At 36.4% G+C, this 27680-nt stretch overlaps 1 protein-coding gene across 2 annotated transcripts in view; it reads left to right on the forward strand.

Annotated features, from left to right (window-relative positions):
* Positions 1–27680, forward strand: part of ldlrad4b (low density lipoprotein receptor class A domain containing 4b) — a 103150-nt gene that overhangs the window by 57317 nt on the left and 18153 nt on the right. Inside the window, exon 1 of one of the 2 annotated variants that reach the window (XM_056475784.1) lies at positions 14978–15248. The exons of the other annotated variant lie outside the window; for it this stretch is intronic. Coding sequence (XP_056331759.1) covers positions 15179–15248 — 70 coding nt within the window. The 5' untranslated portion in view covers positions 14978–15178. Of the gene's footprint in view, positions 1–14977; positions 15249–27680 lie in introns of those variants that run through there. 2 annotated transcript variants of the gene reach the window in all.

A 27680-nucleotide genomic window follows, 5' to 3' on the forward strand; every position in this document is an offset into this window, starting at 1 on the left:
TTTGGGGATCTGTGGGTGGTGATTGGTCGGAGGTTGAACATGTGACTCATGGGAGTCGAGTGAAAATATGAGGGCCCTGATGTAAACATCACTTCCTTTAAACGGGGAGGTGTTCAACTCTTGGGATTGGAAATGATTTGGAGGTGATGGTATCAGCTTTTTGTTGGAGACGCACTCTGTGACCTGAAAGGATGATGAAGACTTTAAAGTTCATAATCTATACTTGCTTAGATTGTACTTTATATTTAAAGTATTGTGAGGCAAACAATAAATTAAATGTATCATGTTATATAAATACACTTAAAAGGTAAATTTGAGCATGTCCCTGTTTAGTGACAGATTAATTCAATGCTATATGCAATGTTAAAAATAGGGCACCTATTATGCAAAATCAACTTTTGGAAGCTGTTTGGATCAAAATGTGTGTAGGAATAGTGTGGTCACAGCCATATTAGAGTAGTATAAATACATTAAGTCTATTTTTTAAGTGTCCTAAAATTAAACCAGAATAAAAATTGAAGTTATCTTGAGGCCAGCATGGCATAGCAGTGTGGTTATCCCCACCAACCAATATTGATTGACAAACATGTATTATCATGTCTTTAGTCTGCTTTTAATTTTTGAATGAGGCAATTAAGCAGGATTTACATTTACATTTAAGTACATTTAAAGTTACAGGAATAAAACAGCTCTGACTAAGAAATTGACATTCAGCAGGCTATAATAAATAATTTGACAGGTATTTTGAGATGAAATTTCACATACACATTTTAGGGACACCAAAGATTAATTTTCAGTCTTGTAAAAAGATTTAGGCATTATAGGTGACCTTTTTTAAAATAATAATAATAATGAATCGAAGGCAACTGAAAAAATGTATTAAAGATATATTCATAAATTCTTTTTTAAATCGTATAAAGTGAAATCAGTGTACCAGTGAGTCTTTTTTTAATGTAACACCATTTTAAAAAATATTTTTTTATCCATTACTAGATTTTTGAGTGCCTTATTACAATAAAAAAAATTTAATTCCACAATCAAAGAGCATTGATTTTTTATAGGCTATATTCTTGTAGAATTTATGCATATTTTTTTATTTACCTAAAGACACAATTCAAATGTTTTGAATGGAAGAGCCCCTCTGTAAAGGGGTAAGTCTCTCTGAATAATGTTTTTTTATGGTTCTTGTAAAATGGTACAAAGTAATATTAGTATTAGGTATTAAACTGCCAAAAAAGTTTTTCTTAGAGTTTTTATTGAATAAAATACTGAAATCTTCTTAAATCAAGCAGCATGTTCTTGACAAAAAATATTGTCTTGTTTTTAGAAATGTGTCAAAATTAGGTGAGTTTTTTTTTTGTTAAAACTAACAAAATAATCTGCCAATGAGGTAAGCAAAATAATCTTATTTCAAAGTGAATACTAGATTATTTTGCTCACCCCATTGGCAGATTGGTTTGCTTGTTTTAAGGAAAAGCATTTTGACCAAGTGGCAACCAACCGCTCTCCCTCGGGAAGCCAATACGGAAGTAACTGAAACTGCAATTCATCAAAATTCCGCTAGTCCTGGCTCCATAATAGAGCAAATTGCAATTGAGCCCACAGTTAGAATGACCAACTTTACAGCAGAAAAAAGGTGTTTACAGCCTGGTACAAAGAACGATTTTGGTTCATATAGCTATTATTACCCTCCATGACAACTGTGAGGGGGGTGATTTTTTTTTATTTATTTTTTTATTTTTATTTTTTTTTAAACATCCATTTCCTTTATATTAAGTTTGCATAATTAAGGGCGTGGCTACTTGAGTGACAGCTAGGTCTCGCTGGTTGCCGTCACTTCACCTCAGCTGAATCCGGCAGATTAGCCACTGATCTCGGCATATTCATCGTATTTTTGTTTTGTTTTATGTGGCTTTACACAGTCAGCTGCCTGTTGGACTTATTTCTTACAATTATCAGATGATATGGGATGCTGTGTGCACTTAATTGTGCTCACAAACCATTCACGTGGCCTCCGTTTCCCATGTGAGTAAAGTTATATACTTACCATTTTTATAAATGCATTTGTTTTATTTAAGATCATTTATCATTAATATTTTTCTTTAGACCCATAAAGCACTCCAGAATGTGACAGATTGATTAGCTGTAGGCTCTAGAACAGTCATCTGAAGCGTTATCATACAGTGGTATGCTGGATTTCATCAATAGTCTTGTATTTACTAACACACACTATATCTGAAGTGTTTGGAAGTAATTCGCGTTTTCCTCCTGTTGAAAAACGTCATAAGAGCAATGCTTAGTGGCTCAATGTATTATTACAGTGTTTTTGAAAGTCTAAATACTTTATTGATATAGTGTCCAGCCATTATTTCAGAAAAAAAAGACTATATTTTTTAGTTGTCTGAAACAGTCCAAATTAAAAAAAATATTTTTAAATCAAGCAGCATAAGACAAGACAAAAGTATGAAAAGCATTTGTTTGCATTTATTCTTCATTATTACAAGGAAGAAAAACAGAATGACAATGAGCGTGTGTCTCATTCTGCAGTGAGCGAGCTAAAAATTGCTTTATTAATAAAATTGAAGTTTGTCAACTCATGGTCTGCCCTTAAGCTCAAATCCTTTTAGAAGGTCTGACTTTCAAAACAGAAAATTAATTAAGTTCATCTGGAGCATATGCTTGTGCTATATGCTTAACATTTCTTCAATGAATGTCTTTTATTATTAAAATTCTACATAAAAAACGCATGCAGACCATACTGCATATTCTGGGGTCCTTTCTAAAAACCTTATACTTAAGCGATCTAAAATGATTCGAAAGGTCTTTTAATAGTGATATAAGAATATCTGTTCACCAAAGTGACTAAATATTTAAAGATTTAAAAACAAACAATAAAAGTTTGTAATTCATTCAAAATTGAACCAGCAGCCATTTAAGAGATGGCTAAATCTGGGTAATATGCATATGTTTTTGAGTGCCAGTCATAAATCTTGATGCTGAATTTTGATTTTCACATTTTTACTTATCTTCTATATTGGTTTTTAAAACAGCACCAACAATCTCAACCCATTTGTGGAACAACAGCTGCTTCACACACATGATCTAAAGCTCAAGTATGATTGGATGGTCTACTTCATTGATGGCCAATAGGGGAAAAAAACGCATACTGAACACAAAACCCCTCACTTTGTAAAGCCAAGATTGATTTGCAGACAGTGTGTGAATAGCTCCAAAGGGATCTATTGTTTTGAGTGGCATCACATTCACAAGGGTTAAGTGTGCTCAGTGATAAAGGGCAATGATTCACTGAAAGCCAACATAAAATCACTGTAAAACTACTCTTGTGTGCTAAATTTCAAATCGTCTAAAGCCATACAGGGACTAAAATGTAAGCTTTTATTCATTGAAGGTCTTTCTTGCTGGGATGATCAACTTTCACTTTTGATGTATACAGAGTAGTCTATAAATGCGTCATTGCATGTTTACTGAACACAAAAAGAAAATTACTGGTTGTCGAAAGGTGAAAGAAAGTATAAATAACACCCAGAAAATAAAATAGGTTTGTTCAAACTACTGATTTAAAATGAGCTGAAACGATACAATTAAATTTTTTGGGACACTTTGATTGTTTTATGTACAATCTACTTGTAAAAACTAATAAGTTTGCTTAATAATTTCATGTTCTCCCAACACAAATCGATTGTGTGGAACCCAGCATTTTTTACAGTCAATGACGGTTTTCATTTTTGTTGGGAAAACCATCCTTTTTTAAAAACATTTACAACTACACAAGAAACATCAGCAAACCTTATCTTGTGAAAACAAACACAGACATTTATCATGTTTCTAGTGTTCACCTTGTTTTCTTTTAGACGCATTTGCGCTTAGTTTTTTTTTTTTTAATATGCCACCTATAAAGTTTTCCAACAGTATTGGGTCAATTCCCAGGTTGGTCTCTTCCATTTGTAAGCATGCCAAGATTTCAACCGGACATATGGAGTGCTGTTATTAGTAAAGTTTTTTTTTTGCTAGAATGAAAAACATTTGGCGGCATGGTGACTCACAGCAAGAAAGTTGTTGGTTTAGGTCCCAGCTGAGCCAGTTGGCATTTCTGTGTGGAGTTTGCATGTTCTCCCATGTTCGTGTGGGTTTCCTTCAGGTGCTCTGGTTTCCAAAGACATGAACTGGGTTAACTAAATTGGCCGTAGTGTATGAGTGTGTGTGTTGTGGCTGGAAGGGCATGCGCTGCATAAAACAGTGGTCCTCAACCACCTGGGCGCGGACCGGAACTGGGCAGCATAATAAATCTTTACTTATTACCGTTTTATTTATTATCTGAGTCTGAACGATCTTTTATTTTGAAAAATCTTTTATTTTGAAAAATGACTCTGTGCTCTCGCTTACATCTCAGTCACATGAGCGCCCAAATTTAACCCATAAGCAGCAAAATGATTAAGAAACTTCTTTGGAAAGTTTCTTTGCTAAGGGCAAAAGGCCCAGTGAAGGACCCGCAAACTGCCAAGGAATGGATCCGCAACACATTTGTCAACAAATCAGGTAAATCCAGCATGTCTGTGCAAGTAGATCAACTGGTGGAGATCGCAACTGAGGGCAGCATTTTAGGGGACGGATCGCATATCGCTTTTCTCAAGTTTTTTTCCAATAGAGGTGCATGGCTTGTGTGCTCAAGTGGCGTGACATGCTCGCACCTTCCAGTCGCTCCCAGTTAAATGAATGCTGCGAGCACATCGCGAGTCATGTGACAAGATCTGACCTATCAGCTTCTTACTGTGTATGAAATATACACATTTCGGTAAGACTAAATATCTCAGACAATCACAGAATACCCAAACACTGCAGTGCTTTGTAATTTAAGCTATAAATAAAACTTATCAGAGTGACAGCAATGTTTTGTCAGCTTGTCATGCTCTGAGAAAACGGTTGATGGTCGCCTACCAACCTACGAACCTGCCCCGGTCTGCGGTAAAATTGTCAAGTGTTGACCAGTCCGCTGTGATAAAAAGGTTGGGGACCACTGGTGTAAAACACATGGTACAGTAGTTGGCGGTTCATTCCACTGTGGTGACCCCTGATAAATAAGGAACAAACCTAAGGGAAAATGAATGCATGAATGAACATTCCCTTTCAGTGTATATAAATTAGTCTATAATTGTGTCATTGCATGTTCATTGAACACACAAAAAAGTTACAGGTTGTCGAAAGATACAAGAATTGAGTAAATGACTACAGTTTTCATTTTTGGCAGGAGAGCCATCCTTTTTTAAATATATAAAGCTGCACAGGAAACATCAGAAACCTGAGTTTATCTTGTGAAAATAAACAGACATTTATTGTTTCTAGTGTTTGCGTTTAGTTTTATTGAATATACCACCTATAAAGTTCTTTAACCACATCATGTCAAATTTCAGGTTGGTCTCTTCTATTTGTAAGCATGCCAGGATGTCAAGTGGACATATGGAGTGCTGTTATTACTAAAGTCTTTTTTTCTAGAAGGCTCAGTGTGTGTTATTGTATTAAGGCTGTGCGATTTTAATCGAAATGAAATCACAGTCGCAATTGAAACATTGTGATTAGCTAACTGCAGGATGCTGCGATATGAAATGTATATTATTTAAGTTCCCCCATCCAGAGCAAATGCGTGACTGCAGTCTGTGTTTGACAGTCTTACTAGCCAATTGAGTGAGCACACTTTCTTCCTGCCCAATCAGAATTGCACAACCAAACTATGCAGAAAACCCACAATAAAAACAAACAGAAAATCACGAACGAGTGGGATGATGGCATCTGCCACTTTAGAAGCATTAATAGACTAATTAATATCAGAGGAAAACAGCACATCGATAATATGGGAATATCTTGGTTTCAAAGTCACAGACACCAAACAAAACCAGGTAATTTGTAAGAGCTGTCAGAATTGTTGCCACAGCATGAGGAAATGCAACAACCAGCACCTAAAAAAGCACAAAAGGCTTATTCGGAGCGTCTTGCTCAAAAGTCAAAGTAATTAGTATTTTAGTAAACTAAAGTATTGCCAGTGACACTCAATCTAGTAGCAAGCAAAGTACAATTTCAGAGTTGTTTGCTAATATAAGTTATCTTTTCAGTTTCTAATTTAAAAGTAACACTCACTGCATTTCAGCAGTAAGAAGCTACAATACAGAATATTGAGCTGAAGCTTGACTACAAAATTAAATCCCAAATCAAATCGAAATCACAAAATCTGTCAAAATAGTCACATTTAGATATTCTCCCCAAAGCGCACAGCTCTGAATTCCATGTTCACATCAAAAATGTCACAGGTTTTGAGTAAATAATTACTTTTCATTTTTAGCAGGAGAGCCATCCTTTTTTTTATATTTAAAGCCACACAAGAAACATCAGCAACTTGAATTTATCTTGTGAAAACAAACACAGACCCTTATCACATTTCTTTCTAGTGTTCACCTTGCTTTCTTTTACTTTTAGTTTATTTTGAATATGACCACCTATACAGTTCTCCGACAGTATTGCGTCAAATCCCAGGTTAGTCTCTTCCATTTGTAAGCACGCCGAGATGTCAAGCGGACATATGGAGTGCTGTTATTATTTAATGAGGTTTTTATAGTATTTTGCTCCGTCCGGGAGTCGAATCCGACAGCCTGCTGGGTAGTGGCCCACTTCTCCAAACAACAGTTATTTGTCGTCGCTTTGATGGCCATTTGCAGTTGCGACGTCTGTATTAGCGCGCGATGATGTGTCGTAAAGGGGGTCCGAGAGCACGCAGGTGTTGTCCGCGAGGCCGTATGGCAGCGTCCGGGGAAGGAAGTGCTGCCATGTGGCTCGTTAGCAAAATGCTAATTATGTTGTCAGCATCATTAGGAGTCACAACAGCAGCCATTTTGGGAGTTGCGGTGCCTGCTGTTCTTCCTGTTGTGCCCCTGTGTGTGTGCGCCAGTGCAGGAGGCTGGCATTAAACCTAGACATTACCTCACTCCTGGGCAGACGACCCATTACGATGCTCAGCAGGCTGCAGGAAAGAGGTGAAAAAAAAAAAAAAAACTCAATACCTGATGATTATATACACACTCTCGCACACACTGCAGTGCATCACATCTGCAGGCGGCCCATCTTGGCTTTGCAAGATAGCAATCCCCCCAGTCATAAACTCTTCTCGCACAAGCAGACAATTTCCCCCTCGCTCTCCGTCTCGCACGCCACATCCTGCAGGGATTTGTGCGAATATCACAGAACGCAGGTTGCAGATGGGGGAAGCGGCTGCCATTTTTATTCTTGCAGTTATATTACAGGTTATAACTGGAATGTTTTCACATGTCTGCGTCTTGCTGTTTCTCAGGACTTTCCCTCTGTCGACAGACCCGGTTGCACAATTTTATAGCTGCCACATAGACATGGGATGGTTTGTGAGGGGGAGGAAGAAGAAAAAAGAAAAGAAACCTGTCATCAAGTGAAGCTCGCCATGTAATTTAGTTCTTGCAGTAATCTGTAAAACAGCACTGGCATTTTGAGGATCTAGTCATCAGCTGGTTGTTGCACATATCGGATCTTGTAATGTTTGTTATGAACTCTTAGGTAAACTGTCAGGCTTCTTGTGTTCAGAGATGACAAAAGCACCACTGTGGGATCTTTTCTCGTTATTAGTTACTGGTTCACAAGGCTTCTTTTTTTAGGAATGCACCAATATTGAGGTTTTTGACTGATAACTGATAACTCTTTGGATTTGGAGGTTGATATACACTTAAAAAAATATATTTTTTTTTACTTGTTCAAACTACTGATTTAAAATGAGCTGAAACAACACAATTCTTAAGATTTCATTGGGACATTTTTTGTTTTCATTTTTTTTAAAGATTTATTTTTGGTCTTTTCGCCTTTATTCGATAGGACAGTATTGAGACAGGAAACAAAGTTGGAGAGAGAGAGGGGGGTAGGGTAGGGAAATGTCCTTAAGCTGGTATTCGCACTCGGGATGCCCTGATGTGCTACTGCACCATATGTCGGCACGCTAACCACTAGGCTATTGCGCAGACTCATTGGGACAACTTAATTTTTTATGTTCAATCCACATAAATTTGTTTAAAGTGTTAAGTTAACTTAATCGATTTGTGGTGGGACAACATGAATGAATTGTGTGGAACCCTGCATTTTTTTCAGTGTAGGCATGGTAGGTTTATTTATATAGCACATTTCATACACAATAGTAATTCAAAGTGCATTACATAAACAAGAATAAAAGAAACAAGAAAATAAAATGATTAAAAGAGTTAAAAATTATTAAAAACAGACTAAAATGTGTTGAAACGGTTTATAAAAGAATGAAAAAGGACAACATTATAGTGCAATCTGTCGGATGTACTGTAGCACAGTGCACATTCAGTAAAGGCACAGCTAAACAGATGTGTTTTTAGTCTTGATTTATATGTACCTAATATTGGAGCACATCTGATCATTTCTGGAAGCTGAGTCCAGCAGCTGGGAGTGTAGTAGCTTAAGGCTGATTCCCCCTACTTTGACTGAACTCTTGGAATTTCTAATTTACTTGATCCTAATGATCTGAGGGATCTGTTAGGCTTGTTTTCACTTAGCATGTCTGTAATTTTTTGAGGTCCTAGGCCATTTAGTGATTTATAGACCAGTAATAATACTTAAAAATCTATTCTGAATGTAACTGGGTGCCAGTGTAAAGACCTGAGGAGAGGTGTGATGTGCTCTGATTTCTTGGTTCTGGTCAGAATCCTGGCAGCAGCGTTCTGGATGAGCTGCAACTGTCTGACTGTCTTTTTGAGAAAGCCAGTGAGGAGGCCATTACAGTAATCCAGCCTGCTGCTGATAAAAGCATGAACACATTTCTCTAAGTTCTCAGTGGAAACAAAGCATCTAAATGTTTTTGAGATAAAAGAATGCTGATTTAGTTACTGCTTTGACATGACTACTGAAATTCAGATCTGACTCCAGAATCACACCAAGATTCTTGACCTTATTTTTAAGCAAAGGTGAGAATTCACCTTGAGAAGGTGAAGGCGATATATTAGTTGATGAATATAGATACACATTTTTCTGCACGATTGCAAAAAAAATGCATTCAGTGAACACTTTATTTTATTTCATTCATTCATTTTCTTTTAGGCTTAGTCCCTTTATTAATCTGTGGTCGCCACAGCGGAATGAACCGCCAACTTATTCAGCATATGTTTTACGCAGTGAATGCCCTTCCAGCCGCAACCCATCACTAGAAAACATCCATACACACACTACGGTCAATTTAGCATACCCTTTCACCTATACCATATGTCTTTGGACTTGTGGGGCAAACCGGAGCACCCGGAGGAAACCCATGCTAACACAGGAAGAACATGCAAACCCCACACAGAAATGCCAACTGACCCAGCCGAGGCTCGAACCAGCGACCTTCTTGTTGTGAGGCGAACATGCTACTCACTGCGCCACAACGTCGCCTTTATTTTATTTTAAAAACTTTTGCGCACGCAAATTTATTATTTCCAATGGCGCCACGCAGCTTCCACGCACATATCACATTTTTCAGGCGAACCTAGTGGAAAGAATGCCACGAGTCACATGACAAGAACTGATCAATCAGCTTCATACTTTGTATGGAATAAACACATTTCTACTCGAAAGAAAAAAAAATACAAAAGGAAAAATACCAAACAATTTTTTAATATAGTTGATCAAAAGTGCCTCTCAGACAGAGGTTCAGCAGCCTTTGACAAATAATTTTTTTGTTTATTGACTGTTCTGTCACTTATTTTAAGTGTAAAAGTATTACTTATGTTTAAATGCCAAAAACTTTTTCTCACTTAATTTTCTCCAACAAGAAATGGACTATTGTTTGTTTTTTTATTATTATTTTGCGCTGTATTATTTGGTTACTGAGCAACAATAAATAATACTTTAAAATATAGAGTAAAGAATAGAATTTATGAAGTTTTCATGTGATTTTTCTCAACTAGTAGTGTTTTGAAATTAGTGAATGCATAATAATCATGGAAACCGTGAAACTGTGACTATAATCTATAGACTATAATCGCAGAAGCAAAATCTGTAATTGTTTAATCCCCACTATTGCGGATGTGTGTATTTTATTGATGCTGAATAGATTCTGCAACCCTAATACCTTTTTGTTTTTTTTTTTTGTTTGTTTTTTTTCTTTTTTTTTTTTGCCCAATTGTTAGAAGTTACAAGAAAGAATGACAATGTTTTCAAGTTGATGTTATTAAATTCATCTTTTAAGCTGAATTTAGTTGGGCAAAGGTCAGTTAAACATCAGGATTAGCAGGGTGTCCATTTATGTACAAGATAAACTTTTTTTCAGTAGAACATTAAAGACTTTTAGCTGAAATGGCTTCTGGCACAAGCCAAAACAACACATACAGGCAAATAAAGTGAATACCTGTGGCTCCTGATAATACATTGAGGTCTAAAGCAAAATGATAAGTCTGCGAGAACTTTCAAAATTGTTAATCATAATGTATAAGCTAATTTTAGTAAAGTTTCTTATAAATAGATGTTACTTTTTAAGATGCTAAAGTTCAGCTAAATGTTTCACTGTCCATCCCAAATTAAAATTTACCCAGTAACATGATTTATTTTAATGTTTTACTATAGTGTTTATCAGAAATTACCATTTTTACCTATTAGCAATATAGCCAAGAATGTGAATGCAGCTATGAAAAGAAACTAGGGGCCACTAGAAAAAGACTAGTTTCTCGTTTTATGATTTCTAGTTGTGTTTGAGTAAATTGTAAGTTTTGTTGTATTGCTGTGAACTGCTGATATCCATACTTAATTTAAAACAAAAATGTTGTCATATACAGCTTTTTTGTTGTTTAAAATAACAAAAAGATGCAATTCTTAGACGTTTCTATTCGTTTTAAGACAACACCTCATTAATTCACTCCAAATGTAATGTGGAAGTCATTTCTCCAAGCCACAGTTTACATGTTATACACTCCTTTTCTTTCAAAACAGTAGCAGTAACTTGACTGTAGTTAAGCTGTATAAGAGCAGTTTATGTTGTGTTTGACAACAAATGCGTTTGTTCAGAAAATCCCAGAATTAAAAGCATTGGGTCTGACAGTAATTGCAGCTTCAACATCTCAGAAAGCACTTCAAAAATTCCATTCCAGTAGCTCTGTATCTTGGAGCACAAAAAATAACTATGGGATAGATCAGCATCTAGTGAATTACATTTGTCACAAAGAGGGGAGATATTTTGGAAGATTCTATGTAGTTTTTTCTTTCATTAATGTAATCTATGAATTACTTTAAACTAGGGCTGCACAATATATCATTTCAGCATCGATATCGCAGTGTGATCATTCACAATAGGCACATCCAGTATACGCGAGTCTGGATCATAATTTATCATCTTGTTTTTGAAGCCTGTGACTGTTTGAGGGTTTTAAAAGCATTCAGGCATAAGACATTGTACCATTTGTAACTTTGATAAACTAATGACGATTAATTTAATTGTTTCTAAAACAAAGATTATACAGTATTATTTTACATTTGATTATTCAATTACTGTACCTGAATATAGTTTGAGTGCTCGGAAAACAACAAAACTTTATTTAATTTCTATATTTTTCTTTGTTGAATTTATCTATGCTTGTAGATTGTTTGTTATATTTTATGCACTCTCCTGCAGAATCATCCCAATCAATCTAAAATTATACATTTTTATTTTTAATTTATAAACAAAATTTTAATTTTGTTTATAAATGACTACAAATAATTATTCAACTCACTTTCACATAGCAATATATATTCATTCATTCATTCATTTTCTTTTCCTTTATTAATCCGGGGCCGCCACAGCGGAATGAACCGCCAACTCATCCAGCATTTGTTTTACGCAGCGGATGCCTTTCCAGCCACAACCCATCACTGGGAAACACATACACACATACACTTAGCTTACCCAGTTCACATGTACTGCATGTCTTTGGACTCTGGGGGAAACCGGAGCACCCGGAGGAAACCCACGTGAACACAGGGAGAACATGCAAACTCCACACAGAAACGCCAACTGAGCCGAGGCTCGAACCAGCAACCCAGCGACCTTCTTTCTGTGAGGTGACAGCACTACCTACTGCGCCACTGCTTCGCCCTACAATATATATTGCAGAATAAAATAAAATATAGCAATGTTAGATTTTTTCAGTATCATGCAGCCCTACATTAAACTAAATAAGATCTAGAAAGGATAGGGGGCTCATTAATGTCCTTTCCTCGCTTTTTAATAAAAAAAATGTAATCCCAGAAAATTAAAACATTTGTAATTCTAACACATTTTCTTAGTCTGAAATGCTGTAATTGACTTTATTCATTTGAAATTTTGAAGAAATGTTATCAGACCTTCATAGGATAAGACAAATCTTAACATTTTACTCAAGACCCATATGTTATAAATCCAGTAATTTCAGAAAATTCTTATTTTTTCCATAGCTCTACATTCAAAATGTAAAAAACTGGTCTAGAATGCAGCGTTCAGTTTTCTCATTTTCCAACAAGGAGTCCTTGACCTGAAAATGTTGAAGATACCTGCTGCCATAGAAATGTTTCTGAGCAAGTAAGGTTAGACACTAGGTGGCACTAAACCCATATGGTTTCACTTTTTTTTTTCTTTTTTTAATGCAAGCTGAAAGTGTTGATTTCATCTCATCATTAAAAAAAGAGCATTGTTTCTCACAGTATTAATGTAATCTCACATGTTTTAAATTTTAATGTTCTCGATATTTTTACTGTTGTTCAAATCCCATTCCAGTATACATCATAACAGGTCTCTCTAACATCATCCCCCGGTAGCATTAGCATGCTGAGAGAATCCACCTTATTGCCCCAGAGATTTCCGCCTCCTCAGACAGCCATTCAAATTCAGACTTGACCCCTAAACCCCCACTCCCGCTCCCTCTCTCTCTCTCCATGTCTGCTGGAACAGGGGGGGTGGTTGTGTCTGTCTGCATATACGTGTGTCGGGATACACTCCACTTCCAGACTAGACCTCAGACAGATAAATGTCATTATATTCCCCTGAGGGATGAATTACTAACAAGGGGTGAAATTTTAAAAGTTGAAATTTCATGTTGACATCTATGACCGCAGGAATTCTAGACGCGTTTTTATTCAGAGAAAATAAGTATGATGTGGTCATAATTTTGAGTTTTTTCTTTATTTATTGTTATTGAAAAGCTGTTTCTGGCTGGAGAAGTATTTTATATTTTACTGTTGTATCGATGTGTTTTTAAATGTAATAAATTGTACTAATTTAACACATTTAACCTTACTGCTTTGAAGAAATCACACTTTTACAGATGCATTTAATTGAAAGTGACAAGACATTTACAAGATTACATTTTTTTTTGGCATAATTATGCATAATTATTTTGTATTTTATTTATTTATATATATACATTTTTTTTCACTTATTTCATTTTTAAATAAGAAATGTTAAATTAAAATATTGTTTATTAATATTATAAATATCAATTAAATTAATTTAAAAACAACATGTTTCTTAAACACCAAATAAAATGTAAAAATGGTTAAATAAAAATTTATTAAATAATTTGAAAACAATAAATGTTTTCTTAAGAACCAAATTGACAGATTAAAAATGTTCATATTGTGTGACGCTTAATTACTTGTCATTATAGGAAGACATGACATATTAAAGCTGAAATTACATTTAAATTCAAGTCAAGGCAAACTTTATTTACAGACCACTTTTAAAAACACAGAAGTGAGCCAAAGTGCTGGACAGAAAATAAGCATAATAGTAAATAAAATACAAGATAAAATATAGCTAAACTACCTAAAAAGTCAAATGCCAACAAAAAATGGGCAGCGGAAAATCATTCCAAAGTCTAGAACCTACCACAGCGAAAGCACGATCCCCTTTAAGCTTACGCTTCGTTTTTGGCAAAATCAGAAGAAGCTGATCAGCTGACCTGAGAGAACGAGTGGGCTAATTGGGGTGTATCAGCTCAGAGATATAAGGTAAAGCAAGACCATTTAGAGATTTAAAAGCAAATAAAATAATCTTAAACTATTATAAATTAACTGGCAACCAATGAAGCGAAGCTTACACCGGAGAAATGTCATATTTGTGAGTACCAGTTAACAGGCATGCTGCAGCATTTGGACCATTTACAACTGGGCAATAGCTGACCTGCTAGTCCCCACATACAGTGCATTAAAGTAATCTAACAGAGTGGTCATAAAAGCATGGATTACTGTCTCAAATTGTTGTTTTGGTATTTATTGCTTTATTTTTACTAATTGTCTTAATTGATAAAAGCTAGATTTAAGTATCGCTCTAATCTGATTGTCAAATTTAGTCAAATTTCACCCCTAAATTTGTGACTGTAGGCTTAATATGCTAACGAACCCAAATTGAACAAATTAGTAATATTTCACAATAATATATATATATGTTCACACTTTTTACTGCATTATTAAATATTTGCAACTTTTCTATATTGGTACAAGAAAACGTTTTCAACATTTAAACAAAAAACAGGCTTTAATGGAAGCATAAATTACAGTTACACCAAACTTTGCACAACATGTACCACCACTTCCTCCACTTCAGCCCAGTCTGGATTTGTGTGTTATAGTCTTGCCCCACAATAAAAACCCATATAGCCGCAGGTTATTTATAGCCGGACTGTAGTGGGACGGAGAGGTGGGGGGTGTGTGTGTGCTGTAGTTCTGGACACATGTGCTCTGTGTCGCCAGACAGCGGGTCACACCAAGGTCAGACCCCTACAATGCTCGCCTTGACTGCTTGTGTCTGGCATTAATGGGGAGGTGTAACACTAGACACCCGTGCGCTGCGCTCGACCACCCCCTTCAGCTGAGAGAGAGAGGGAGAGAGAGGGGGTGGAGAAGAGCTCCGTCAGCTCCATCTCACAAACACTCTGCTTTCTGTCTTCAACCGGAGGGTCAGAGAAACAGACCAAGAGCCGAGCAGTTGGGTTTAGTCAGTCAGACGCAATTGAAGCGCTTCCCCGAGAGCATGTAGAGAATCAAAACAGCATGTCAAGGCTTCTGCCGAGGGCTTTCAGTCTCGGCGCGGGCTGTTGGACGTTCACACACCGGCTGGATCGCGCACCGGTTCAAGTCTCTCTCGTGCTCCATGCGAAACCTCACCGCGCCGGATGGCTCTAACGTCACATGCGGATCCCAACTCCAGGGAATGGAGATTTGTAAGTGTTTTTTGACTTGTATTATGTCAGACTTGCTTGCGTTCGTGACGTGTGCAGATGCGACTGGAGCTTGTAGTTTAACTCTTGAGTATTTGCCTTAATTTCGCCCGCAGTCACGTCTGGCTGTCAGGACTGATCAGCTGCTTCACGCGCATTACGTTTCTGTGTATGTCTGATCTCGGCTCGCCTGCTCCTCTACAATCTGTTTCTGAATGCGACTGGTATATGTGAACTTAGGAGACGGTGTTTTAGCTCTGGTCTGGGGCAAATGTCTCCCACTTTATTCACAAAGAGAACACAAGAATGCCTGTTTGAGAAGAGGCATTTATGGATGGATATTTGGAGATGTTTGTTTATATTAATTGCATTTGTTTACAATTCAGTTCTTGGTCAAGTTGAATTTGTTGAAAATTTAATTTGGTATGTACTTTGGATTGTTTGTTTAGATTTGGCTGTATGAGCCATAGTTTTTTTTTTTTTTTTTTTTTTGTCAAAATGCCTGTTATTAGTTTACTTAAATAAATAAAATTATACTTAGTTACTACCATTCAAAAATGTAAGTTAAAATGGAAACCCATGCTTTGTTAAGGTTAGGGTTTGCATTTATCATCTGCATGATGTTGTGTGGGAATTAAAAAGATGCAATTAAAAAAAAAAAATGAGTGCAAGTTCAAGTTTAAAATGGCATGTTAATAAGCTACAAAATTATGTATAAAATACACATATATAATGGTGGTAACCAAAACAATAATGGTTGATAACAAAGTAACAACGCCAACTTGTTTAGCAATCAGTTTTTGCTAAATCAGATATGGTTGTGGCTGGAAGTTAACAAACATGATTTATATTGTTTATCAAATTTCCTATTAATTGTATTTAATTAATGTCTACCCCCACACCAACTCTAAACCCAACCGTCACAATAACGTAAAAACAGTAGTTTTACCAAGTATTATTTATGTTATCTATAAAATTACCCAATAAATTGAATTTTTTTTAACGTCTACCCCTACCCTAAACCCAACTGTCCCAGTACTGTAAAATATTCATTATTGTTATACAGTGTCATAAGAAATGCTGCTATATTAATGTGCTTATCGCACTTCTGGCCGGCAGTGTATCTCTAGACTTTACCCTGGCAATCCTATTGTTAAGTTGTGACGTATGGAATACTGTCAAGTATACTTAAATTCAACAAGGATGATCAAAAGTGACAGTGCAGGCATTAATAATGTTGAGGGAAAAAAATGAAATATGACAATTAAATCCGCATATTAGATTTCTGAAAGATCATGTGACACTAAAGACTGAAGAAAATTTGGTTTTACCACCCTAGACAGACATTTGTCTTTTTTCATTTTAAATTGTAATAACATTTCACAATTTCAGTGTTTTTTGTGCACTTTTAATGCTTGTCTTAGATGTTCAGTTGCTTAATTTGATTGCTACAGTAAGTTGTACTTGTTTACCAGTAAAATTCCTTCATCTGGAATGTCTTGGCTGCCATTTGGACGGACGATTTGATATTAAATTATGATTTGGCTGAAGCGTTGTATAACACTATTAGTACTTGTGTCTGAAGCGCTGCTGTCTGTCTAGATCTGATCTCGTGTTTGCTTTGTGCACTGGCCTGTCCATGATGGTTCCCTGAAACATAGACTCTTTCTCTGTTCTTGGAGTGAAAAGTTCACATTCTGTCTGGATCATAAATTATAAATTTAGGCCCGGGGAATTCCCGCTCAGCCTTTCAGCAGATTTTCCTGCTCTTCACATATGCTTCAGAATGTGTTGCTGCAAAACATGAATGTACAGCGCGGTTTCAAATGTTTGCCGTTTTTGGATACTTCAAATGTGCTTTCAAACTAGCCCAAAAGGTGCAGGTCTGACGGAAAATAATATATTGAAAGTTCCCAGTTGAAAAGATCCTCAGAAAGGGAGCCAAAGAGAAAAGCAGCCTCTCTCCCAGTCATGGCTCCACATTGAGCTCAGCCCACTGAAAGCTGGGCCGGGTTAAGCAGCCCTGAGGTGCCACTATGAATTATTGATAAAGGCTAGTGTCGTCATGCCAGTCTGAGTGCTTTTGGCATTACCCAGGATGATCCGGATGCCCACGCACAATGCCCTGCTTTAGCAAGACTGGCCTCAGCTCAGTTCAGCTCAAATTCTGAAATGTAGCCGATGATTGGTTTGACCAGTGTTTTTTTTTTTTTCATGTAATCGGATCTTTAATGTTGGCTTTGTGTTGTGGCATGACTTATTATTATAGCATTTTATTTATCACCATCTTTAATGCAGTCTGCATACAATCTTTTTCAATAATTTGTTTACCATGAATGCATATGTTTTTGAATGTACAGTAATTATGGTAAACATTATTAGCGAGATATATGAAGAGTTCAGATGCGAAACCTCCAAGTGCCATCTGAAATTTTATTTTAATATTACAAATTTTCTAAGGATTCTATGTCTTTGTTCAGAAATTTCACTTTTATGGTAAATAATCAGTGATGGAAAGAGTACTGAAAAATCATACTTAAGTAAAAGTACCATTACTTGCCTAAAAATGTAGTGCAAGTAGAGTAAAAGTATAAAGTGTAAATATGACTCAAACTATGAGTAAAAAGTAGATCTTTCAAAAGTACTCAAGAGTAGTGAGTATTATGCTGTAAAAAGCTGATGCATTTACATGTAATTTGTGAATGTGTGTAAATGTAACATTCTGTAGTGCATTAAGTTATTACCCAGCAGGCACACAGCGCTATAAAACATTAATATTAGGTTAGATTTAGGTTGTGAAGTCAAAATTCAATGAGTGTCTAAAGACAACATTATTTTATGTCCAAAAACAACATCATATCACGTTGATTTTAGTTTGTGTTAGAAAGTGACCAAAATCCATCATCATGTTGATCTTTCATCAAATCATGCTGACATCTTATGCCTGCTTGGTATTTAAGGCCATTTCAGTCATCATACAGTAAACATCTGTCATCTTCTCATCTGTGACATGCATCTAAACAGTCTCTGGGTGTAAAGGTGGGCATGTGAAAGTTATAAACATCTTCTTTTGGACACTTTTAATGCTTTCAAACAGTTTGCTGCAATCATAAATCACCCATATCTTGAGGTAGTTCATTATGATGCGATTTACCTCCTTACTTATGTGCAATTTCATTGGACGGGAATGACAGGACTGATTTTCTAATCCCCATAGACAGGAAAAAATAAAGTAGTGACTGCAGGTTGAAGGAAAGTAGTGCAGTAAAAGTACCAATACTTCAAGCTAAATATTGCAAAACAAATTACTACTTACAGAATTTCAACTAAATTTTTCTCTTTTTTTTTTTGCTTCTCTTGATTTTTCCTCTTTTTAAAATTTGTATTTAATATTTTTCTCTAACATATAAATTTGGGTGTACTCTTTTTTGGACTGTTATCATGTTATTTTGTTAGATAAACTCAAGAATTGGCTTCGGTATGGACTAATCTAATGAATATACACAAATATAATATTGTATAGCTTCATATTAAAAGTATGAATTTAATAGATTTGTGAAGGGTGTGCTTATATATGCTGAGCACTGTACTCTTTGTTAATTGTTAGTCAATAGAATGAATTGTGACAAAAAAAGGGTTGCTGAAATATTTCTTGTTATTTTCAGTTTTGAATGCAGCTCTGCTGTTTCATATTTATGTAACATATTAGCGCTTCTTCACAGTAACACTTAGATTCTTTAATCCACACGTCTTGGCTCCAAGCGATACTCAAACCTGTAACCCAGTGCGCATCAAGCTCATGTTCAGCTTGAAGCTCTTAAAAGCAGACGTGCAGCTGGTGCAGGATCAGCCAGAGGGAGTGACTCATTAGCCACGACAGCCAGGGTAAACCACAAAACGATCTGTGCTTCGTTAGAAATCCATACTTTGTTCTTCTTAGCACTAAACAGGACCACCCATGAAGGACGAAGAACTTTTTTTTAAGAAGTTGGAGGGTGTGGCCAACAACGACAACTATGCTTTGAGGAATAAAGAAACGGCTTTCATTCTTCCTTCATCCCAATCTCCATCTCTCACTTTCTCTTCTCGCCGAACCCGCTTTTTGGTGAACTTTGTCCCAGTCGGTCTCTAATGTTTTCCAATGCAGTATAGTGTGATTCTCAGCACCAAAGCAAGCTCTTCCCTGCAAGTTCATCTGGCGGTCATGAAGGAATGTTTTAGAAAGCTTCTTTTTTTCTTCTTCTTCTTCCCTCCCTCCCTTCCAACAGATCTTTCAGAAACTCCCTTCACAGCTAAGTATGCCCTAAGGCAGTCTGTTCCGCTTCTTGCACCTTTTAAAACAAAATAAAGACCAAAAAAAGAAAAAAACGTGTCTGGCAAGGTTTTTATAATCCTGGTCATGGTTGTTAGAGTTTTGAGGGCTGTTGTTTAGACCACGGCGTGCGTGTTTAGGTCGCCACACCTCATCTCTTTGTCGCATCCACCCATAACCGTCCAAAATAAGCACTGGTTATATTTGGCTGAAGCGAACTGTGATTATGAGGAATTCGTAATTATACGTTATTGTCGTAAAGAAATGTTTCCAAGACTGAAACTCTAATTCGACATCTGCGCTCATTTGACTCTTTGTCGCCATCTCTGTTTGAAACCTGTAACAGCAGTTCTTTGAAGAGTTATGAATTAGAATGGCTTGTCAGTGCACGTGAGTATGAGAGGATCGCTTAATGGCTCGCTTAATTTATAGAAAATAATAATAATAAAATAAAATAAAAATAATTTAATTAAAGAACTGCTTGACTAATATTAGGGCTGCTTGATTATATAAAAAATAATCATGATTATTTTGGTCAAACTTAAATTCATCATTAGTGGGCCATATGACCAAAACCTTTTTCACTTGATTAATTTAAAGGAATAAAGCCTGCTGCCACTTTAAGAACCACACTGATTCGATTTACTATTACACATGCTGGCCACAGCCATATCACCCTGCAGCCCAAAACCGGTTACTCACTGAAGCTAAGCAGGGTTGAGCCTTATCAGTACCTGGTTGGGAGACCACATGGGAAAACTAAGTTGCTGTTTGAAGTGGTGTTAGTAGGGCCAGCAGGGGGCGCTCAATTTGTGGTCTGTTTGAGTGGAAATGCCAGAGTAAAGTGAAGGGGACACTATACTGTCAGTGAGCACTGTCTTTCGCATGAGTTGTTAAACCGAGGTCCTGACTCTCTGTGGTCATTAAAGCTTCCCATGGTACTTCTTGTATAGAGTAGGGGTGTAACCCCGGTGTCCTGGCCAAATTCTCTCCGCCTCTCAATCTTACCCATCATGGCCTCCTAATCATCCCCATCTACCGAATTGGCTCTACCACTGTCTTTCCACCCCACCAATATAGCTGGTGTGTGGTGAGCGCACTGGCAGCATTGTTCTGTGACTGCCGTTGCATCATCTAAGTGGATGCTGCACACTGGTGTTGGTGTGGAGACCCCCCTCATGATTTTGAAGATCTTTGGGTGTATGGCCACATGAAAAATGTGCTACATAAATACACACATTACATTACATACTGTTGTTACATTACTCAACTCTTTATATTCATTTGTTACATGACAAAGTTTATGTGAATATTCACTAAGCTCCACATTTTGACATGTATTTAAATGACATTTTGGCATGTATTTAAACATCTAAAAAGCTAAAAAATTACTTTCGTGAACACCACAAGATCTCTTTAGCACTTATAAAAACCTGAATAAATCTAATACACTTCAATAAATATAGCACATCCTGTGCGTTACATGATTTTATATCATTTCCACATGTAAAAAGGCTTTACGGAGGAACAAATGTTGACTGCTGAAAAGAGGGCAGGTTATGGAACAATTATTGTTTTTGTTTGTTTTTATACTGATTAGTTGAAATTAATTTGATTAATTGCACAGCATCACACCTTCCTATTATTATTATTCTTATTATTATTATTACTATTATTATTATTGCCGTTATACTTTGGTCTGTAATTGTTAATGTTAACAATATTAGCATATACTTTGTAACCATTCCAGTTCCATATGAGAACATGAGAAAATTGGTAAATAATTTCATCTAATGTACTCGAAGGCGAAATAATTAGTCAACTGCAGCATCCACACATGCTATATATTGTATAAAGGTGACTTCTAAATATAGACCTGACATCACAATCTAAAGACAATTGACTGCAAACATATATTACATTGAAAACCAAACAATACCACTCAAATTAGAAAAGATTACATTACAAGCCTGCCATTATGAATCAGGCAAAGGTGAGTTAGTATCTACCTATTCAGAAATTGATTTTAAATCATTTAAAACTGGTAAAAATAAAGTTATGAACTGCAGCTTTAAATAATCTGGTTATTGAGGGTGAAAGCTCCCGTGTGGCATCTCTGCGTTGGCGAACGCAGTTCAGATTGTCTGTGCTGTTTGTTTGATGGTTCCTCTGCGTGGCTGGGCTGAATGCCCACTCTCCTGGTGCCCAGCAGGGTGCCAGTCTGCCAGCTTGTTTTGTGTTGTTCTCTCTCTGTCCCCGCATGCCTTTGGCCTTTCATTTCGGCACAGACAACCTGTGTGATCGCTCCTTTTACAAACGCCCTCAGACAAATTTGTCGAACCTTTTTTGGAAATTTTAGTGCGCCAAAAGCCGTGCGTGTTCATAAAGCAAATGAACTGCCACGTTAAATCAGAGGCCGAGTGACTAGCGCTCTGTATGAAAGATGCATGGATCCTCTGTCAAGTAGTAAACAGTCAAAACGATCATCGACGCTCTCTATTGCCTGTCAAAACACTTGGATGTAACGTAGGAGTGTCTTGACCGTGATAGACACGCTGACAAACAAAATCAGCCGACTTGTCAATTTAATCCGTCTCTTCAAACGTCCTCTGCAGCGAGACGTAGCCTTGGGTTTGGGTTTGTCTTGTGTAATGATGTATTTGCTGTTGTAAAGTAAGCCGTCTAGCCTGCAGGTAGTCAGTTCTGGCTCCGTTAGCAATATGTCTTGATGATTGAGTAACTATCCAGATGCCTGGTTTGTTACGTACAGTGCTGTGCAGGTGTATTTTTAAACCATCATGTATAAATTGACTATTTTAATGGATTTAAAATGTCAGTTTATTTATGTGATGGTAAAGCTTTTTTAGCTTTATTTATCCATTGCTGCAGAACTCATTAATCCTTTATAAATCCTTCTTGCATGTTGATTTGATTGTTGAGAAATATTTCTTATTATTATCAATGCTGCACTTGATTTATCTGAAAACTTCTTCTGAAAATGTATCTGATATAGAAATCTTAAAGGGCACTTATGATGAAAATCATCTATTGAAAGCTGTCTAGACAATACTGTGTGTAGGTATAGTGTGTCCACAGTCATATTGGAGTGATATAAACACAATAAGTCTTTTTTTTTTTAATTTCCTGACGTTAAAATAGGATCCAAATCCCCCCTATTTTGAGGCCCACCACAATGTGACGTAGGAGTGCAGTTTCCCCGCCCACTGAATTGATTGACAGCTGCCTATTAGCATGTTCAACTGGGATTAAAAGATCTGTTCAGCTCTCTGTGATCATCAATCATCATTAAATGTGATCAAGAATGAGTTTTACAAGTTGCAAATGTTTTTAAAACACTGCATGTTTGTAATGAATTACAGCGATTTTACCGTCTTTATTGCCGCAGCCGCATGTCAGTACAATTATAAAAGAAGACGATTCAATCCTGTTTGTGGATGTTAAATCAGGTTTATTTTGTACGTTAACATAATGGATATCCATACAGCAGTGCATATTAACTGGTATCCTGTCACATTTGCATGCAAAAACAGTGCAAAGTTAATGGCATGCACTGTGTGTGTGTGCGTGAACTTTGTAACAACATTGTGTGTGACTCATCGAGTCATTAACTCCACAATAAATACATCAATAAATCATTGGGAGAGTTCTTACTGTAGTATTTTTCAAAAACGTCACGTGAGATCTGCTTCTTTCATGTCTGTCACTGTGCTGTTTATCTGACGCAGCCGAGGTGGAGATTGAGGCACACTCTGACAGGCACGTGGGAACGATGGGCGGGGAGAACTAGCATTAAAGGCACAGGCAACAAAAACAGCTACATTGTGTTCAGAGCAGAAAATTATAATATTCTGAAAGGTATAATAAATAATCTGATGAGTGTTTTGAGCTGAAACTTTACAGACACACTCTGAAGACATAAAATACTTATCTTAAATCTTGGAAAAGGGGTAAAATAGGTGCCGTTTAATGTAAAATAGTGTTATTATAGTAAACTTAAAAAAAATCCATTAAAAAATTTGTTGACTGAAAATAAATATAAATTTAGCTATAAATTATTATTTTATATATGATAACGAAAAATAAAATGTAAAATTTATGAAAATTATATGAATACTTTAAACAAGAGACTAATTATAAAAAGGACAAAATATTAAATAATTGTCTGTGTGTGCGCGTGTATATGTATGCATGTTTTGATCACAAAATGTATAGTTTTGCATATAATCCCAAATTCTAATGTTTGATGTCCTTATTGTGTTGACATTGGTCTGTTTGTGTCCTCTACTGGACTGTACGGACATGGTGGGCTGGGTTTGACCTCAGGTAAACACACCTGTTCCTGTTATTCACCACGAGTTTGGCATGAAACAGCGTCTGGTGCACAGTGCCCCTCTCACACACCGTCTGGAGGAGCGGTGTGTGTGTGAGAGAGAGAAAGAGGGAGATTGTGTGTGGCACACTGGCTGTCAGTGTGACGGTGTTAATTATTTAGGATTAGTGTGTGTTTGTAGTATAAAGCATCTAGACAGATCTGTCTACACCAGGAGGTCATTCACACACACACACACACACACACACACACACACACACACACACACACACACACACATTCACATCTCAATGTTAGATTAGAAGAGGGGGTCAGGTGAACATGAGTGCTGCACACACACACACACGCACACACACACACACACACACACACACACACCTGCTGCAGAGCTTTAGGGTTTCACATGACATTTGTGCACTGCACTACCAGGAACAGTAAATGCACACTCTTGAAGAAGCTGAAGCTCTCAGCTATCTGAAAATAGTTTTTCTTGCTGTAGTAAACCTAGAGGTTGGAGGACTAGTGGACCACCTGAATCATTCCTGGTTCTTAATCTTCAAATTCAGTAATTTGACTTAGCAATCAACTTTCAAATGTAGAGATAATTTTTTAACAAATATTTATAGTTTTCTATTTGTGCATTTGAGTTCAGTCATGTCTACTGATACTGTTTACAATTTTATAATTTTACACCCATTTAATCTAAAGTGAGTAGCATAGATTACATAGTTTGATAGTAAAACTTTTAAAATTATTATTACTATTATCATTAATAGTAGTAGTAGCAGTAGTAGTGGTAGTGGTATTAGAGGTGGGGGTGGTAGTAGTAGCAGTAGCAGTGATGATGGTATTAGAGGTGGTGATGTTAGAGGTGGTGGTGGAGGTATTAGAGGTGGTGGTGGTAGTAGTAGTAGTGATGATGGTATTAGAGGTGGTTATGGTGGTAGTAGTATTAGAGGTGGGGGTGATGGTGGTATTAGAGGTAGTGGTGGTGGTGGTTTTGTTAGAGATGGGGGTGGTATTAGAGGTGGTGATGGTGGTATTAGAGGTAGTAGTAGTGGTGATGGTGGTAGTGGTTGTAGTAGTGGTGGTGGTGGTATTAGAGGTACTGTAGTGGTTGTAGTAGTGGTGGTGGTGGTATTAGAGGTACTGTAGTGGTTGTAGTAGTGGCAGTGGTGATATTAGAGATGGTATTAATGAAATTAATAACATTTCACAATAATAACAAAAATGATTACATTGATACAATTAGTAGTAGCAATGGTAATAAACAAACTTTAACACAACACATAAATGTATCATGAATGTTTTATTAATAATAGTTTTAATAATAATAATAGTAATAGTTTTTATTAATGATATAATAATGATAGATTGTTGTTATTAATTAATATTTCAGGATGTCAAATAAAATAAATATGAAATAAAACTGTCATTTATTCCCTTCTTTGGCATTAACCTAAGCTGCAGCTATGTCAGAGAATGTATATTAATAGTGATGATATTATTTGATTTTTGATTGTTTCAAAAAATATTTTCTTCTTCACTAAATGGAAATATTCAGCCATTGAATGGAATGGAGCAAACATTGATTCATAGCCACAGATGCTAACGTGCAGAAATCTATTACGAATCATTCTGCTTGACAATCAGACGGCTCTTCTCTGTATTAGACACATTCCTACAAGCCATTCCATAAAGTGTCCAGAACATAATCGTCCACGGCAGGCGTTAATGACACCTACAGATGTGACCTCCATCTACTTCACTTAATACATCACCTTCATGACACACTTTGCCACTTTCCATCTTCAAATCTCGATTCACTTCCACACACACACACTATCCGAGTCTCTCTCACCCCTCCTCTTTTGCTCAGTACACACACACACACACACACACACACACACTGGTCTGGTCTAGCGCTTTCTGTCTGCTCTGCCTGGTGACAGAACGGCCTGATGGATTTTGATAGTGTCTCTTTGGTCTGCGGAGGGAAACTCAGTCTGTGTTTGGCTGATCTGCAGAGCCGCTCTCATTTGTTCGCTCACTCTCTGTCTCTCTGTGATTGGCATAAGAGGTCAGTGTTAAATAGGACAGAGAAGGGTGTCAGTGGGAGAATTGGACAGGACAAGGGAACAATCAAAGAAAAGGGCTCTTTTTTTACCGCCATGATTTGGGCAAACGTTTAGCGGAGGATCATTTTAAAGGGCTCATGAACTGCCTTTACTGTCGATTTCAGTCTGCTTGTAATGTTTCAACATCAAAAAACAGTATTGTTAAATATAACAGGCTATTTTCTGTTCGTTTTTGACACCCCTGGAATAAATTGTTGAAATAGTACAGGCAGATTGTAGACTCAGAAGTAAACACTCGCTAGTATGATTGGCTGACAGTTTGCATAAGCAATTTCCAAATATTGGACTGACGTGAACTTCAGCATTTATGTTTGACAGCCTATGTCCCTCATGGATGGACAGATCTGTTACTTATATTCAGAATACACCAATACACATAAATATGAAAAGTTTCTCACTCTTGTGTTGTGTAACATTAGTCTTACATGCAATAGAGTCCCATGACATTGCATTTAAGTTTAAATGTGTTTGAAAATCCAGCATCAAATTGTGCAGTGTTTGTAAATCTACAGTTAAATGAAGTGAACAAAGGACCAAGTTCTTACTGACACGGTCTAGAACGTCATTAAAAATAAAGTTCATGTACTCTTTCATTATGTTGAGATCATAGTTTACCAAATTTGGCATTGGTTTGATGTCTGTGTAGACCTGCATTTGCCTCTCATTATTTACCTATTTCATGTGTGTACGCTAAAGGTGGGTGGTAGTATAGAAGTAGACATTTATTAGGCCTGCACGATTAATTGTTTTAAAACTGAAATCTTGATTTGAAAGGTGCGATTTTCAAATCGCAAAAGCAGCTTATTTTGAATTTATTTTATTTTTTAATTTATATTATTTATTTTGCTTATTTCAGAAGCTGATTATTTTGAATATTACTATGGCGAGGGAGGCGAGCATGAGCAGCCTAAAACCTTTCAGTTACTTAAAAAACAGACAACTGTTTCAGCAGAACCCATGAGAAGGCCAGAAAGAATCTGCGGACATTTTTTGCTATTCCTGTGGAGAATTTTGTAAAAACAATCTGCAGATTCATGCAGAATGATTGTGGGAGTATTGTAACTTAAAACTTAATATGAAATAAAATATTGTACGTTTTAACTTTTATTTAATGTTTGCAGTGCTAATCCATCTAGATTCACTTGTTTGGTAAACAAAGCAAGTCTTTCATATAATATATCTACTAAAAGATAGAAAATATTACTTTACAAACTGTATTGTAAATAAATCAAATGAACACTTTTATATTAGTCAAAATTATTACTAAAATTTATTTAAAAACTGGATAAATTTTAATTTACACAAGTAAATAAATAAACTCAATGATGGACCAAAAATCTGGGGAAATTTGCGGAAATCTGCAGACTTCGGCTTGCACAGATCCCGCGTGGGCCTACCCCTGAGCCACTATTTCACTGCTATGGAGAAAATGAAAGCTGTAAACTTTTTATTGAACTTTAGTAACTGTAAAATATAGTGAATCGCATTTTAAATCTCAATTTTGATCAGATGAATTATCGCAATTAGATTTTTTAAATCCAAATCAAGCAGCCCTAGCGTTAATCTTCTGCAGAGGCGAAATTTAAATGTTTGATTGTGTAATAAATTTGTACATTTTACATCCTGGCATTTTA

Source organism: Danio aesculapii, chromosome 16, assembly GCF_903798145.1.
Source record: "Danio aesculapii chromosome 16, fDanAes4.1, whole genome shotgun sequence".
Lineage (NCBI taxonomy): Eukaryota > Metazoa > Chordata > Actinopteri > Cypriniformes > Danionidae > Danio > Danio aesculapii.